Below are 15,037 nucleotides of genomic sequence, written 5' to 3'. Positions count from 1 at the left end.
ATTCCCTCAGCTTTACCCGTAAGACTTGCAGAGTCCATGGGCAATATGTGGCCGTCTAACTCTGCAATCATGAAATCAAATCAAATAAGAAGCTGGGAATGCAGGCCTTCGAAGGAATTTCTGGATCATTTTACGAAAGCGCATTCACTTCTTCTACCAACTCATGTCTATGTTTTGCGGAATTGACAGTGGGATCACTTTGGATACATCGGGAAAACGACACAATGTAGTGCACCAAGATGCACATTTCTGACTACCAGACATAAGGCTTCTGCACTTGAGTGGTGCACAACATTTTCACACCGTGACATGGTTATCTTATGATTTAAAATCCTGAAATCCTGAATTGTTAATGGCTTCTTAAAAGATTTGAAAATGAGTCAGTTATTTTTATGGTTCACTGCACAAAGTTGTAACTCACCTTCAGCTGATTAATTGGAATGTTGGAATTATTTGGAAAGATTTGTCGGAATTGGTCAAGCATTGCCTTTGTACCAGGACTACAGTTGTGTAGATAGAGAAATAAAAACAGAATCAATGAATATAAAAACAATGAAGCCTTATCATGCGCAAGCTTTCATATATTGTAATTTTTTGTGTATAACACGCGTGCTATACACGAAAAAAATGGGGGAAATAAGCGGTGCGTGTTATCTATCAGTGCGTGCTATACGTCGATACATTTACGCATAGGACCGCCAGCAACCTTGTGTAACACGCAGGGTGATGACGTCTCAAAATCTCGTTGAAATCAACGGGTGCGTGTTATACACCAAAAATTACGGTAGTGGAAAGTAGTAGTTGCACGAAAGCATGTGCAGAACAAACATAGAAAATTTCATCATTTTTATATTCATTGTATCTGTACAGTATCTAGTAACGCGCGCAGGCATCGGGAATACATGAGTTGGCTTCCCCGCATGGCTTCGGAGTCACGCAGACGAAGCACGCTTTACAGGAATGTCACTTCCGCGACGATTTCTTAAAAAAATGCGTTGCTCCTTTTACTGTCACGCTGACCTCCCTAGACCCCCTGCCTTTGTTTCCTATGCACCCCTAAAGACGGGGACCTTCGCTATTTCAGGTTTAAACGCTGTGATACATAAAGGTGTTATAATATAACCATAATAATGACACCTCCCGGTGGTTGCGATTCTGGATAAACTACTGCTGTCACGGTTATGCAAGTTTATTGCCTTCGAAGCATGTGTCCAGCGTCTAACAGGGACCCGATTTTCTTCATTGTTTTCGACTATACCTCATTGACCGTTGCTCTGATATCTGCATTCACACGTTTGGTGTTGGTGGTTATATGGCCGGTCGATCAACCATCGAGCCGCTCGAGGAATCGGTTGCCCGCTCAGGAGTAGGCGGGGTCGGAACGTCAAAAACAATCTATCTTGCGCTCCCTGCTCCCTGATATATGATGGCTAAGGACATGCACGCTTTGTGGGCTGCCAAAGCTCCGTCTGGGCCGACCTCTCGCGCTCATTGGCGTTAGAAGCGGGCCCCCGATGGAACGTTAAAGACTATTTTTATCCCGAGAGGTATTAAGAGAATGTATGGAAGCAGGCCGAGCTGAATTACATACGCAATTGAGGCTGTGTGAAGCCCTGATTGCGCAGAGCGTGCCGTATTCCAAAAAAATATTGTGTCTGTCGTATCCTGCGTCCTACCGCATCCTACCGCATCCCTCTACAGGAAATTTCGTCCTGTTTTTCGAAACTGGGACGCTGTTTCTGCTTCCTTGACGCTTCTGACCGCGTCGTTCTTTTATAGAGGTGATAGCGTTATAGGACACGGATAATGTCTACAGCCGTGTAGGTCCGTCCATAACAGAGGCAATCTGTGGAGACGGTCTCTGGATGGCCTGCCCGAGGACCAGGACTGAAAGATGACACGCGTTCTAAACCGCCGTTTTAACCTCATCATTATCTTCTTCTTCTCCATTCTTGTTTGAGGTTTCTCTCTCTCTCTCTCTCTCTTTCTTTTCCCCCAGAACACCTTTGTCAAAGCCCCGGCCTACGGTGTTGTCCAACGATATCTTGCTGTGTCCGCACGAGAAGCTCGTCGGCCCTCCGGACGATGAGAAGTACGTCTTAGTTCTACAACTTCGCTCTGCCTTTCTATAACAGCTGTGTAATTCAGTTCTCTTCGCAGCGTGACTCTAGTACGGCTTCACGAGTGGGAGGCCCTGCAACAGTTATATGCTGCAAAGCCTGAAATCACGGTCCGTGCTCCGGCCACCACTGAGGGACAACTGAACAATGTGCCTTCTTCGAACCCTGGTAAGATTGCTAACTTTATAGGAAGAGCGGAGCAATGACCTCGTTCAGTTCAGTTCAGTTCATGAGGTGTGCTTTCAGTGATGTGGTTATCATTTCAAGTAACAGTACGTGTCTCAGAAACTTGGTGTGTCTATAAATATGGACACTGCAGTTATGATTTGAGCTACACCCTCCGCTTGTCTCACAAAGCATCGACCTTTTGTTATGTCGCATTTTATTGTAATGGAGCTGCTTCCTCCTCCTAGTGCAAGTTATGCTTAGTTTCAGAGCGTCAGAGCTTTTCGTTTCCTTTCCTCAGAGTTTGCTTCTTCTTCTTTTTTTAGCTTTTAAAGCGATAGCTCTATGGGCCCAACCAGGCCGTAAGTCCGTCCATAGCCTTACAGGGCCACGTGACCCAAAATTTACAACCAACCACGTCCCTATAACGCTGCCGCCTTTGGCACGTTAAACACGTTTGTCACTCTTTTTTTTTAAAGTTCAATTTATTCTAATAAGAAGTCAACGCAGTTGCCTTTGGGTCACGTGAGCAGCGTTATGTCGCGTGCCACAGTTGCCTCACGCGGCTGTGTCTTCACTATGCACTAAGCGGCTCTCTTTCGAAATCTCAAATCTCATCGTTCAACTAGCGAAGAGAAATTTTTGTCCCAACCTGATATTCGCTTTTTCCTTTATTCTTTTCCTATATCTCCGCACGCGCTTCTTTGCCTACGACTAGGAAAGAAGACGCGTCAAACGTTGACGACAGCGACCGACTGAGGATGAATCGGTTCTTGTACCAACAATTTCGAGGTCGGACGCCGTTGCCGCATGTCGCTCGCACCTACGCACCATTAAGAAGAATTTAGCTCGCCAACCAGTTTCGTTTTTGTTTTTTCGCCGCTGCCCGCCATTTTTTTCTCCTCATCCCCCGCACGTTTTGTGCTTTTCTTTCGAAATTTCCTCTCCGCTCTGTCCTGCCGATCTATTTCTGCCGAAGCGACCTTCTGGAAACGATGCGAGCGTTCGTCTGCTAACGCTGTACTCGCTGAATTCCTAGCAGACGAACCCTTTGGCTGCCATCACTTATGGAAGCCAAGCCAAGCTTCTGGCATGCGGCGCGACCTGGTGGACCGTTCTGTCATTTATATCTGTCTGCTCGACATGCAGGGTGTTGGCGCTGGTCGGAAGGAAGAAAAAAAAAAGGAATATCAACGAAGGGGGGAAAAACGGGGGGGAAAGGGGGGTATTGAGTAACGCGGATCTCTAATCGTTCCACTTGACTTTTGAGTTACACGGCGAGCGAGTCGTTGCTTGATGGTAGCAGAAAACTCTGCTTTCCCCTTATATTTGCTGATTCCTGCGAGACGTTTTAGAGGTTCGTAGGTGACAGAGGACACCGCGTCGAAGGATAAAAATGCGGAACCATCGAAATCCACTTTAAAAGCCGTTAGAACGGCGTCGTGGGTCGGAAAAACGGTGTCGATGTATCGCCAAAGAATGTGCGCACCGATTTTTCTCGTATCTCTTAGGAGCTGGAGAGTGAAGGGTTCAGCTGGGTTGGTTCGTCGGTGCTTTGCAAGGCGTTTGAAAAGGCTGCTGACCCGTGAAATGTAGTCTACGCTATAGGACTCGCCTTAAAAAAAATTAAAAATGAAAAGGGAAATTGCTGCAAAATGGACAGCATCTCGGTCTACCGAGTTCACTCTAGGTATAACGAAAACGTCACGCAATTCAACTAGAGAAAGCTGTTAGTGAGATAGCTGTTTACAAAGGTCAACATTAATGTTGCTATACAGGGGGTTTAACCCGCCCTCCTCCCAAGTGCTTTAGCTTGAAGTTTAAAGACATTCGTGTTGTTTGTGATTGATGTCACAACGCGTGGTGTAGTCATAGTGCTTTCGTATTGCCCATTCTCGCGAGTTGTACCATAGGTATCGCGCGTCCTTACAACAAAAAGAATGATACAGCACCTGCCCTGCCGTGTGTGCGCCAGGTTTTTGGTCTATATGGCGCTCTAGAACATAAATAATTTCTTTTTTGGTTTTAGCTGCGCAGTGGTGTGCAACAAATAACAAGCTCTCGCGAAGGAACCACGCACACGCAGATAACCAGTAGCGCGCGCGCTTGTAGGTCTGCGATCTGCACGCCCTCTGTATAAGCCCCCCCACTCCTTCCAAGAGAGCGTAAGTGAGCGAGGGACGTCGACGTCATTTCGTGACGTAGACGGCGCGGCCGTAGCAGCAGCAGACGAATTTTCGCTGGCCAGTGAGCGCCTACGGCTGCGCCCCACACATACACTGTCGCGCAAGATTGCTGACGTCAGGCGAGGAGATCGTGACGGGCCAATTGCTCCTTTCTCCGAGCATTGTTGTAAATTTGATTGCGCAGTGACAATACATCGCACAGTGAAAATATTGCGCCTTGTGGCTACTGATCAACTGATTGAATTATGAAACAGGGTCTCGAATCTCATTTCCTATTGCTTCACATGCGTGCCTTCATCGAAACCAATCGAAATGAGGACGCTTCCGAATTGAATGGCTAATCCCTTCTGCAGAGGTATGTTCGGAATGCCACGCCGCGGCCCTTCGAGAACGTTCTCACTTCACGCGGGGCAAGGTCTTCGTTCGACGTGTCAGCACACTAGACTCAACCACCCCTAGCAACAACGGGCCAAGCGCGTCCACCAGCGACACGCCGAACGGCGACTCCTTCGTCCCCGCCAAGCGCAAGAAGCTGGACACGGACGTGTCGACGGCGACGACGACGTGTCGAGTGTCCAGGGCTCGGCGAGCGAGACGTGGTGACCGCGAAATCACAGTGTCCGCGTCGCAGACTTTGCTCGAGTTGAAAGTGCAAGTCATGCAGGAATTCACGGTAGCACCCTTCGACCAACACTTAACCTTGCAACCCGGAGGGGAACCCCTGGCGGACAACCAAGCTACACTGGCCTCTTTGGGTGTCGTGCCTGGCAGCATCTTGTTTTTAACGGTAAGTGCACTCATGTCACGTTGCTCTCTTTGTTTTTAATGCGTTAGCATTCGGAATGTCAAAATGGAAAAAAAGCTGTATGTATGTGTGTGAGATGGTGAAGCCTCACCGAGACAGCGGTATAGGTGGACATGCAAAGGGGATAAAAGAGGGTAAATGTAAATGGAGGCAAACGATTTGAAATTGAAGTAGTCGAAGGTAATTAAGAGTAAGAGTTAAGAGTAATTGAAGGTAATTAAAGGCAATTAAAGCAAGAAAGTTGAGTTTAAAGTTAATTAATGCAAGATATATGTAATTAAGAGAAAGATTAAATGAAATTAAGGATTACAAAAGGTAACCAGATGTAATTAAAGGGAATTAACGTCAATTAAAGGGGAATTGAGAGTAATTAAAGCAAGTAAATGGAATTAAAGGGAAGTAAATGAAATTCAAGATTACCTATGGTAACCTGTGGTTACCTTCGGTAATTAAAGTAGGTTTTTCACGTAACTGAAAGGAATTTAGGCTAATTGAAATGATGCTTTCTGTGGAATATGCCCTTCGAAAATGGTGCTTTCCGTAGAATACACTATTTACAACAGTGTTGTGTAAGAGACACCCTTCTGCGAGATGTGAGGCTTGCACCACACACCTGCGTGCCGTAGGACACGACGTTCGCACCCGAAAGGTGTAACAAAATTATAACATTAAGGGATACAGTGCCACCTAAGAGAGTTAGTCTGCACTCCAAGGATGTGACATGTTTCTCGGCTTATAATCGTAAGAATGTAACTGAAAGTAAGCTCGCAAGTTCCGCAATGTAGTCCTTGTTCGGGTCCACCCACTTTCTCGAACGCCGTTTCATCAAATTATATTCTACCAGCATTATGAAGAATGGTCTCTGTTCCATATATCATCTGCTCCCGATCTTAGTCTTGTTCCTCTGCCTGCCCTCAGCGGGTCGCTGAATATTTCGACTTTTCTATGCATTGTGCCCAGTTATCCTTCCAGATTTGCAGTGGATTGCGCGATTAACAGAGATACGCGAACTAATATCCATAAAAAGAAAGCGCGTAAAATAAGTAAATATCGCGAAGTGGGAAGGATGATTGGATGTAACGGTGTAAGAGCTTTCGATGATATGGGCGAACCCCGGTGTGTGTATCTTTCGAAATTTGCTTTCATCAGGTGACGCGATAAGCCCTGTGTTGCGTTGTGTGAATGTGGGAGTGACTGGCAACAATGTAAGCGACAACGTGTTGAGGATAAGTGTTTGTCCCCGTGCTTTCTAGCGTGGTTTGGTACGTTGAAGCGAGGTGTAGCTATAGCATATGGTACAATTGGTAGCATCTCTCACCGGTAATCAGAGGGTGTGGGGGGTCGAATCCCACTGCTAGTGCCTTTTCATCAACTGCATTCACCTTCACCTTCCACCTTCACCTTTTGATCACTCATTCACCTTCATTCACTCAACTGAAGCCCCGGGTTGCACTGTACCAAAAATGCGTATCAAACAAGTCCAGCGTGCAGCGCTTATACTCGTGTTCAACTTAAGGAAAAAAAAAGTAGTCCGTCAACTACATACGCCATTGGAGATAAGGAGACGCAATAGCGCGCCAGGAGAAATACTGCAGCGCCACCACGCAGCGTAGTGTCACGTGGTCAGTCTTAACAGCCAGTACGGAAGCAGCGTGAGTGCGATGGATTACATTATCTGGCGGAGGAGCGAGCATGACCTCTCTGTGTCCAGCCATCCCATCTGCGGCGCTGTAATATTTTGAGAGCTGACGGACTAGATTTCTTTTTCTTCTTAAGTTGAGCGCGACTATAGTTAACGATAAGAATCTTACGCGCGCCGTCTCTACAGTTATTAGCGGCGGCGACAACGAAGCAACGCTTTACACCTAAAGACAAAGAAGACAGATCCGCTCTACTTCCTTTGCAGTATCCACCTGGCATCCCGTTGTGAGCGCTCGAAAAGCAAGCGCTACTCTTTCTTTGAAACATCTGTCAAACCGGCTGTGACGCGCATCTTGAGCCGTTCGTATTTCCCGAAATCCATTCCGTGGGTCATTAAATAAGCGTCCGAAAAGAGCGTAGCGTTAACTTAGAACCGTTGCGACCAGATTCCCCATGCGCAATATGTCTTCGAAATGGGCCCCATTCGTTATACAAGCGATTCGTTTTAACGAAACAACGGCATGGAAGGCAACGCTGTGGGACTGCGAATTCGACGTGTGACGCGCTGCATAGCCGCCTGTTTCGAGTCAGATTTTCCAATGCGTCCACGCGTCATTACTCAATGAGAGGCTGATGTTTCTTTCTCTTTTACTTTATTTTTTTTTTCTTCTTTCATTATGTTTAATATTCTGTTCCGCGTTCTTGTTTCTGTCGTTGCACCGTTCTGGGAATTAAGAAGCGGTCATGAGCAGGACCTTCCGCATATTTTTGTGAGATTGAGAGAGAGAGAGAAAGTGAAGAAGGTGTTATAGTTAATGGGGTTTCATACAGGCAGAGATTTCGTGTCGGATGTGGCGTGCCGAGGGGGGGGGGGAGTTTATTATGAAATCGATAGCTTTGCAATGGGCTACGTGTATACACACTAGAAGAGAAAGGGAGTAATTTTAGTTCTTTTTTGGGACTATAGTTGCATTGCCACCACAGTTAGGCCCTTTCGGGACTAAATCCGCGGAAGTTGATGTGAAGTTTATGGGACTATTTGGGTAAGTTTATTATTTGTGGGAGCGGATTCAGAGTAAGGAGATTATCTAGGGGACTTGAAGGCTACTACTGCTCCCCATTTTTTTTTTTTTTTCCTGTGAGTGTATGTGTCTGTGTGTGTGTGCGTGAGAGTGTGAAAGCGAATTTCAACTAGAAAGAAGGGGAAAAGGAAGAAAACAAATATTGCGTCTCCTTTTTTTTCCTGTTTAGACTGATGAACCGACGTCAGGTGCTATGGACTTCGAGGACTGTACCAGCGGTGAGTGTATCCCGTGTAAAACTTCATGCCCTGTGTTAAAGTATCTCTCTGGGGTTCGTTTGCAGTGCCTGAGCCTGAAGTCGGATTTAAAGGTGAGCTACGATGAATACATGCCCTTATTTGTGGATAGAGTGTACATGGGCATGGGGAACAAGGAATAACATGAGAGGAGGGATAGCATGCCGAACAACGCGTGTTAAATAAAATTCACCCTTGTTCATATGGGGTACCTGGTACCCGTGTTCAACCGATACAACCATGGGGCTGGACTTAAACGTTCCGTTCTTTGGCTGAACACGGCTGTACTGTTGTGTGGTACGGCAAACGGCACTGATAATAACGCTTTGACCGCATGCGGGCGAATTACTAAATTGTGCACATCAAGCTAAAGTTTTGCCTATATCACCGTTCGGACGACGAAATATCTCATTTCCTTCCGTGCCATGCTTGGCTGCGCCTCGCCCTACCTCACTATTTGTGTTATGATCTCGACCGTTTTCGCCTTCTGTCTCCCGTCGTAGCGCATTATGAATGATTCGTGAACAGTTTTTTTCCTTGTCATTTCGAGTTGAGCTACAGACGCTTAGCGGCCCATCGTGTCTTAGCAACCTTCTGTGATGCCCCAAAATAACACCTCTCCTTTCTAGTCGGGGCAAAAATACGCCACCGTCCGTGCATTTGTATATAATAACGATAGAGATTCTTTCTGACAAAAGGCCGTGAACCGTTGCTGACAAATGCGGACCACCCGTATGTGGCAGGGAGCATTCGATCTGCCGGTTTTGTTCAAGTTGCACCCATGAACACACTCGTTTGCGGTAGCAGCTTCGCGATATTCTCTGTGGTTCTCCGACACATAGACTTTACTGATGAACGTTTATTGCGTTCAAGTTGGGAGTCATGTCCCGTTCAGCTATTTCGGAAATTCGTGGCTTCTTAGTGTCCGAGCTTCATATTACGTGACAGGTAACCAGCTGCGTGTCCTTCCCGTGAGGTCGCCCGTGGCCAATGGATGGCGCTGTGTATTGCTTCAGTTGCGTCCTATATTCGACAAACGTTTATATTATTAAAAAAAAACATGGCTGCATTGTTGGGCATTATACCAAGCGCGTATACAGAGCTCTCTTGCGATCCGCATTCGTTTTGGCGACTTCTCCTCTCCACAACTGTAACGGACGGACGGACTTACACGGCTGTCGGCACGTTGGTGGGCTCTATAAAGGTACGCGGACCGTTCGGTACGGACGTTTCGGTATCCGTGTATCGAAATGTCCCAGAGTCCTTTATAAACTCGTCATCCGATGTTAAAGAAAAGGTGAGGGATTGATCTTTTTTTTATTTTTATGCCGCCACTTGCTCAATGCGCCCTACCTATCTTAATCCGACCACATGCTCAAGTCGTCACGGCCATTTCCGTAAACAATCGCACATTACAAGTACCATCCGGTCCGCATCCACAAACAGAAGGAATGCGCTGACAAAGAAAAAAAAAAAAAAGAACGCGCGTAAAAAAATTCCTCGCAATCCGGAGATTCGAGTAGACGGAGAATATATTTCTGTACGTTTGAAATTGCCGCTATCACTTTCGAGGCGTTTCTGCTATAAAGGGGGGCGAGGCAAGAGGAAGGTGTTTAGCCCTTTCTCGGTCGTGGGAAAGCTGTCTTCCCACGCCTTTCCTCCTCCCCCCGCCGGAAGGATAGCGCATCCATCTGTCTCAAGAAATCGCGACCTGCCTTGTATGCATGCCTAAATATGCGCTTTTATAACCCCCTGCCTCCCGTGCGTCACGATCGCTGAGATTCCGCTTGGGATGCCTCCGCAGCTGAGCTTTTGCCGTTTTATTCCCGGTGTTCCTCCTCTGAATGTTCCTCAATGACAAATATTCAAGTGGTCGTTCGTGCACGGATTATGTTCACGATGCGCAGTTTGTTGAGTAGATTTTCATCAGACGGGGGGGGGGGGGGGGGTATCAGTATGCTGTAACAGTATAGCCGATAACGGCACGCTTGAACAGGTTAGTTTCGGATTTACATTTCGATATCTCTGCAAAGAGACGTGGATACGTAATTATACGCCTCTCTCTCTTCTCTCTCCCCAGTCCCAAACACATATGTGACGCATACATGTGTCTGAAGTGGAAAATAACAGAGAAAGTGTAATTCCGTGCAGGTCGCCATTCTGTTATTCTTTTTTTTTTCTTGTGTGTCTACTTCCCAATGTCTTTTTCACCTCATTCGACCTCTTGAATTAACAAAAAATCCGACACACATCATTCACGTCCTCTTCTTCGCTTTCATTTTTATCTATTTTATTTTTTATTTTATTTTTCATTTATTTATTTTTTGTCTCGCGAGTGCCCTCACGCTTATAGCGGTACCCAGGGACATCTCAATGAACACACCTTGACGCATATGTTGTGCCATCATATAACGTCAATCACCCGTCTATAAGGTTATCAAATTTTCCCACGTCTCGCTCTTTCAAACATCGAGCCTCTCTGCTCTTCACAGGTGACATAACCCTACGGTGCCACGAACCCCCGAACCCGTTTTGAACTCCCACTTTGCGGTGTAGAAACGAGGGGGTCATGTCAGGACGTTCCCCCCTGGCGGTCCGCTTTCTTTTTCCCCCCTTTTTTCCCCCCGCACCATACTGTCCGTTCGCTATGTGTGTGTGTGTGTGCGTATGCACCGGTTCCGGTAGCTAATACTCCGGCTTGTCCACAACATCGCCAAGCCTTTCTTTCTTTTCTTTTTTTTTTTCCGGAGCACAATCGCGGCCGTACACAACTTGAGAGGGAAAGGGGGGAAAAGAGAGGGCGGGTTAACGTGTCACGGACCCCCGACACCGAGGGTTCCCACGGTGTAACCGGATCCCTATCCCTCGAAATCCCGCGCGGTCGACCCCGAGTCTTGAGGTCGACGACGTCTTGGTGAGGTACTCAAAGGGGGGAACCTGGGTGTCGTCGTCCTGATGAGGAAGGACGTCACACATGTGGTAGTCTATCGTTCGTATATCTCTCTCTCTCTGGATATGGGAAGTGCAGAGGCATTTTGTCTGAAATCCCGTCACATCCCCGCAGGGGAACGCGACGAAAATTTGCAGGAAACAGCGGCGTAACGTGGTTGGTCCGTTGCGTCGGATGGCAAGGAGATGTCGGGCCTGATTGGCCGTTTTTTGTTTGTAGTGACGAGCTTACTAAGTGAGCTATAGAGAATGAAGAGGGAGGGGGGGGGGGGAAAGAAGCATCCGAAAGGGTGTATAATACGGAGGAGTAATGTAGTGCTGCTTGAAATAGCTGAAGCTCTGAATGGTCGCAGCTTTTGAGGTCCTGCTTGCAGCAGAGAGGGAGGTGATCTGTTAGTTTGAGGCGGATGCGTTCAAGCAGAACTTCCTTTCGGTTTTTTTCAATCAGTTTTTTTTCGGACTTCTGTACGCGCAGGACAGATGCCAGAAAAACCTGGTGTAACAGTTTCTCGCGCTTCTCTTTTTTTTTTTTTTTTTTTTTTTGCGCGCGTGCGGTTTCGAGCGCGTAGCTCGCGTACGTCGTCCCTCGTACGAGAGTCGTAAATGGTATCTGTCGGATACGCTGCTCCGAAAGGCATCTGACATTGGTTAAGGCGTGTCGTCGATGATGATCGGAGGTTCTACTTTCAGTTGTAAAAAAGAAAAAAAAAAATGTCAGCGGAAATTTGAAGGTAGAAGTATGCGGTATACGGTGCGGTTGCGTGCTGTTTTTCTTGCGAGCAAGTATGGAGTCCTGAAGCTTACTCAGGTTCACGACGGACCCGAACGTGTACGGAATATGTACATCTTTGCAGCACGGAAGGCGCACATTAAAATTACGAGGGTTGTGACACATTGAAAAATGTGTTGTTCATTATGAACAAATGTACTGCCCGCCAAAGTTGTCAGTCCTATTCTATACGATTTTTTTTTTACAGTATTGAGGGGAAAAAAATAATTATTTCTAATAGCTTTACAGGGCCCACTCACGTCGATTGCCGCGTATGTCTGCCCGTAACAGATATTTTTGACCACGTGAACAAAACATTTACGCTTAACGGCGGTAGCTATACTGCTATAGTCATTATGTAGGCTTACTATATGCTGACCGCGTAGCTACTGCATTTGACACGGTGCCCAAAAGACGTCGCCTTTTCTTCTCCTTTGTTCACCCCGCCTCTCGGTATGATTCGAGTTCTGCTAGGCACCTGTACATCAGCGCTTTGCTTCGTCTCTTTTTTATTCGTTTTTGTCTTTTCAGGTACGAAACTACAGGAATGATGCCAGGTCGCACCTTCGATGTTCGGCGGCGACGATCAAATACCTCGCTGCACATTTCCCGCTAAGAAAGCCACGAGTGTCGGACTTCCACCCTGACTGTCCTCCGGTGTCTCATTTTCGCCATGGACACCGCCGTTATTTATGTTTGTACATAGAGTCTTAACGCAGCTCATGTGTATATATAGCTAGCGTTTCTCTTTCTATCTCTTGTTTCCTTTCTTTCTTTCTTTTTTTTCTGTCGGGTTTTCTTTCTTCTTTCTTTTGTATTTTTTTTTTAATGGGAAGCAACCTGCAGCCTTCGTGCATCCACGTCTTTTTTATATGTTTACAAAAATAGTGCGCTTGGAGTGTATTTTCCAGGTTTGCGTCACACATGTAAATGGAGAGAATGCTGTTAGAGCATGGCGCCACCCTTTAAATTATTTTCCCTTTAGTGCGTGGATGAGTCAAGTAAATGGTCACTGAAGATTCTTCCTTGTTTCTGATGCGGAAACAGTTCGTTATACTGTTAACGCTATTTAGATTGTCAAAGGGGCACTACAGTGTGTATGTGTCTCCTCGCGAAATAATCATTGTCTTGACAGGAAAGCAAAAGGAACGCTTTACCTCTTCTCCCATTCTCAAGAGGCGCGGGCGCCTCCCATTGGTTTCCGCAAACGATTTCCCGCGTTGACTGGGCAAATCGTTTGCGGTGACCAATGAGGATCCCGTTCCTTTTTGTATTGCTGTCAAGGTAACATCTTTCATTCAGCGAGAATGCTTGCACCCTAGTGCCCCTCTGAGTGCAGGTACTAGCACATGTACTGCCTGCGACACACTTGTCTGTAATCTCCAGCTCCCCCTACCCGCGACGCCGCGGGACATAGCTCCTTAGTGCTTGGCGCCGCCGCTAGGGGATCGATCCACCACGAGTTGAAGATTACAGACAAGTGCGTCGGGAGCAGTACTTGACGCATGAACTACTCCAGCGGATGACTACGCAGGTCTATCAAAAGCCCGACTGGAACGCAGTCAGCCTTCTGCGTTTTAATCTTGTTCCTCGAGGTAAAGTGCAATGCGCACGATCGTAAGTGAACTGCGAGCAACATATGCACAGTGCTGGCAGAGACATCAATGATCATCTGTTCTTTTGCACCATTACAGTGTATCGGTTTTTGCACGATATGCATTTGAAGGAAACGTGGAATATAATGCACGAATAAAAGAGGGTAATAAGGATGATGGCTGGTCTGCGTGTAAAGGAAAACAGAGTAAAACTATCGCGAAGCTCGGGCACATAAAAATGATTTCGTTATATAGTTGCCTCTGTGCGTTTGGGCATCGCTATAACCGAACACCGCTGCTGGCGGACACAGTTTTCCAGTGTTCCTTGACATTCTCGGACAGGGTCGAACAGGTGGCGGTTTTCGAAATAAAAGGGACTTGAACATTAAAGGAATTGTGATTTCCGTTTGACAAAGGTAGTTCATCGTAACGGAAGTCACGACTGGAGAGACACCTCGTTGGGGAGAAACGAACGAAAGAAGAATACAGTCAAATTCCTTTATAGCGAACACCTTTTTAACGAAAATACCACTACAGCAAATTTTTTTTGCGGTCCCGCCGGAGCCTATAGGTCCAATAATAGACATCCTTTTTAACGAAAAAACCTTTACTGCGATTTTTTTTTGCTGTCCCCTGAGTTTCGTTGTAAAGGAGTTTGACTGTATCACGAAGAAAGGAGTTGTGGTTGCGCAAGTAAGTATGAGTGCCTTATGAAGAGATCACTTAAAAGGTACAGTATGAAGTGTCGTGCAGAGGAATTAGCTTGCTTGTTCTACTGCTGCTATCTACACTCTAAGAAAAAGATGAATAATTTTAGTGCTTTTGGAGACTAAATGCACTGTCACAAAAAATAGTTCCGTAAGGGAGTAAGTGCGCGGAAGTAAATGAATGTCACAGAGTGGGGGTCTGCATCTTATTGCTCGGTGCTAAGAATCTCGGGTATATAATTCACGTGCCTGAATGAAAATATTTGAAATTAAACCGTCAACCGTGATATGTCGAGCGATATAAACTCTTGCAACACGCGTAGTGTAAAATTGCTCAGTTAGCTAAGCTGTGTAGCCTTATTCCATCAAGTTCACGAGGAGCGCATATTTTTGCATTTACGAGACCATTTCGAAGTCCGTGACTATTTGCAGTCCTGGGGAGTAAATTTCGGGGCTAGGGGACTAAAATGGGGAGTGATTGGGCACCCTAGTGGACTAGAAGCTGTCATTACTCCCCATTTTCCTCCTTTCTTCCCCCTTAAAGTGTAGTTATAGTGAAGTTCCACTGGATATTTATATCACCTGCCCTTGAATGGAATCCAGCATTACCCACGACACACTGGCATACAGGGCAATGCTTAATTCTGTGCAGCTGTATTTGTGCTTCAGTGAACTACGCACGAACGGTTTCGTTTCGTCAAGGATATACAAGAAGCGCACCACTGGCCAATCCAGTTCCACGTTGTTCTTTGTCCCCTACAGCCCTACTACACGGTCACTTT

General features: G+C 46.4%; 1 protein-coding gene and 1 long non-coding RNA gene across 3 annotated transcripts in view; one reads left to right on the top strand and one right to left on the bottom strand.

Moving 5' to 3' along the window:
* LOC135369699 (ubiquitin carboxyl-terminal hydrolase 48-like) overlaps positions 1–13,722 on the top strand; it is a 29,154-nt gene extending 15,432 nt beyond the window's left edge. The window contains exons 22-27 of the mRNA XM_064603214.1: positions 2,000–2,092; positions 2,161–2,288; positions 4,825–5,258; positions 8,169–8,217; positions 8,283–8,309; positions 12,485–13,722. Of these exons, the coding sequence (XP_064459284.1) occupies positions 2,000–2,092; positions 2,161–2,288; positions 4,825–5,258; positions 8,169–8,217; positions 8,283–8,309; positions 12,485–12,504 (751 nt within the window). The 3' untranslated portion in view covers positions 12,505–13,722. The remainder of the gene's footprint in view (positions 1–1,999; positions 2,093–2,160; positions 2,289–4,824; positions 5,259–8,168; positions 8,218–8,282; positions 8,310–12,484) is intronic.
* Positions 1–15,037, bottom strand: part of LOC135369702 (uncharacterized) — a 181,939-nt gene that overhangs the window by 4,056 nt on the left and 162,846 nt on the right. The gene's annotated exons all lie outside the window — the stretch shown is intronic.

Source organism: Ornithodoros turicata, chromosome 10 (assembly GCF_037126465.1).
Source record: "Ornithodoros turicata isolate Travis chromosome 10, ASM3712646v1, whole genome shotgun sequence".
NCBI classification, from domain to species: domain Eukaryota; kingdom Metazoa; phylum Arthropoda; class Arachnida; order Ixodida; family Argasidae; genus Ornithodoros; species Ornithodoros turicata.
The sequence above is the reverse complement of the archived record's forward strand: the minus strand, read 5'-3'. Positions and strand labels throughout refer to the sequence as shown.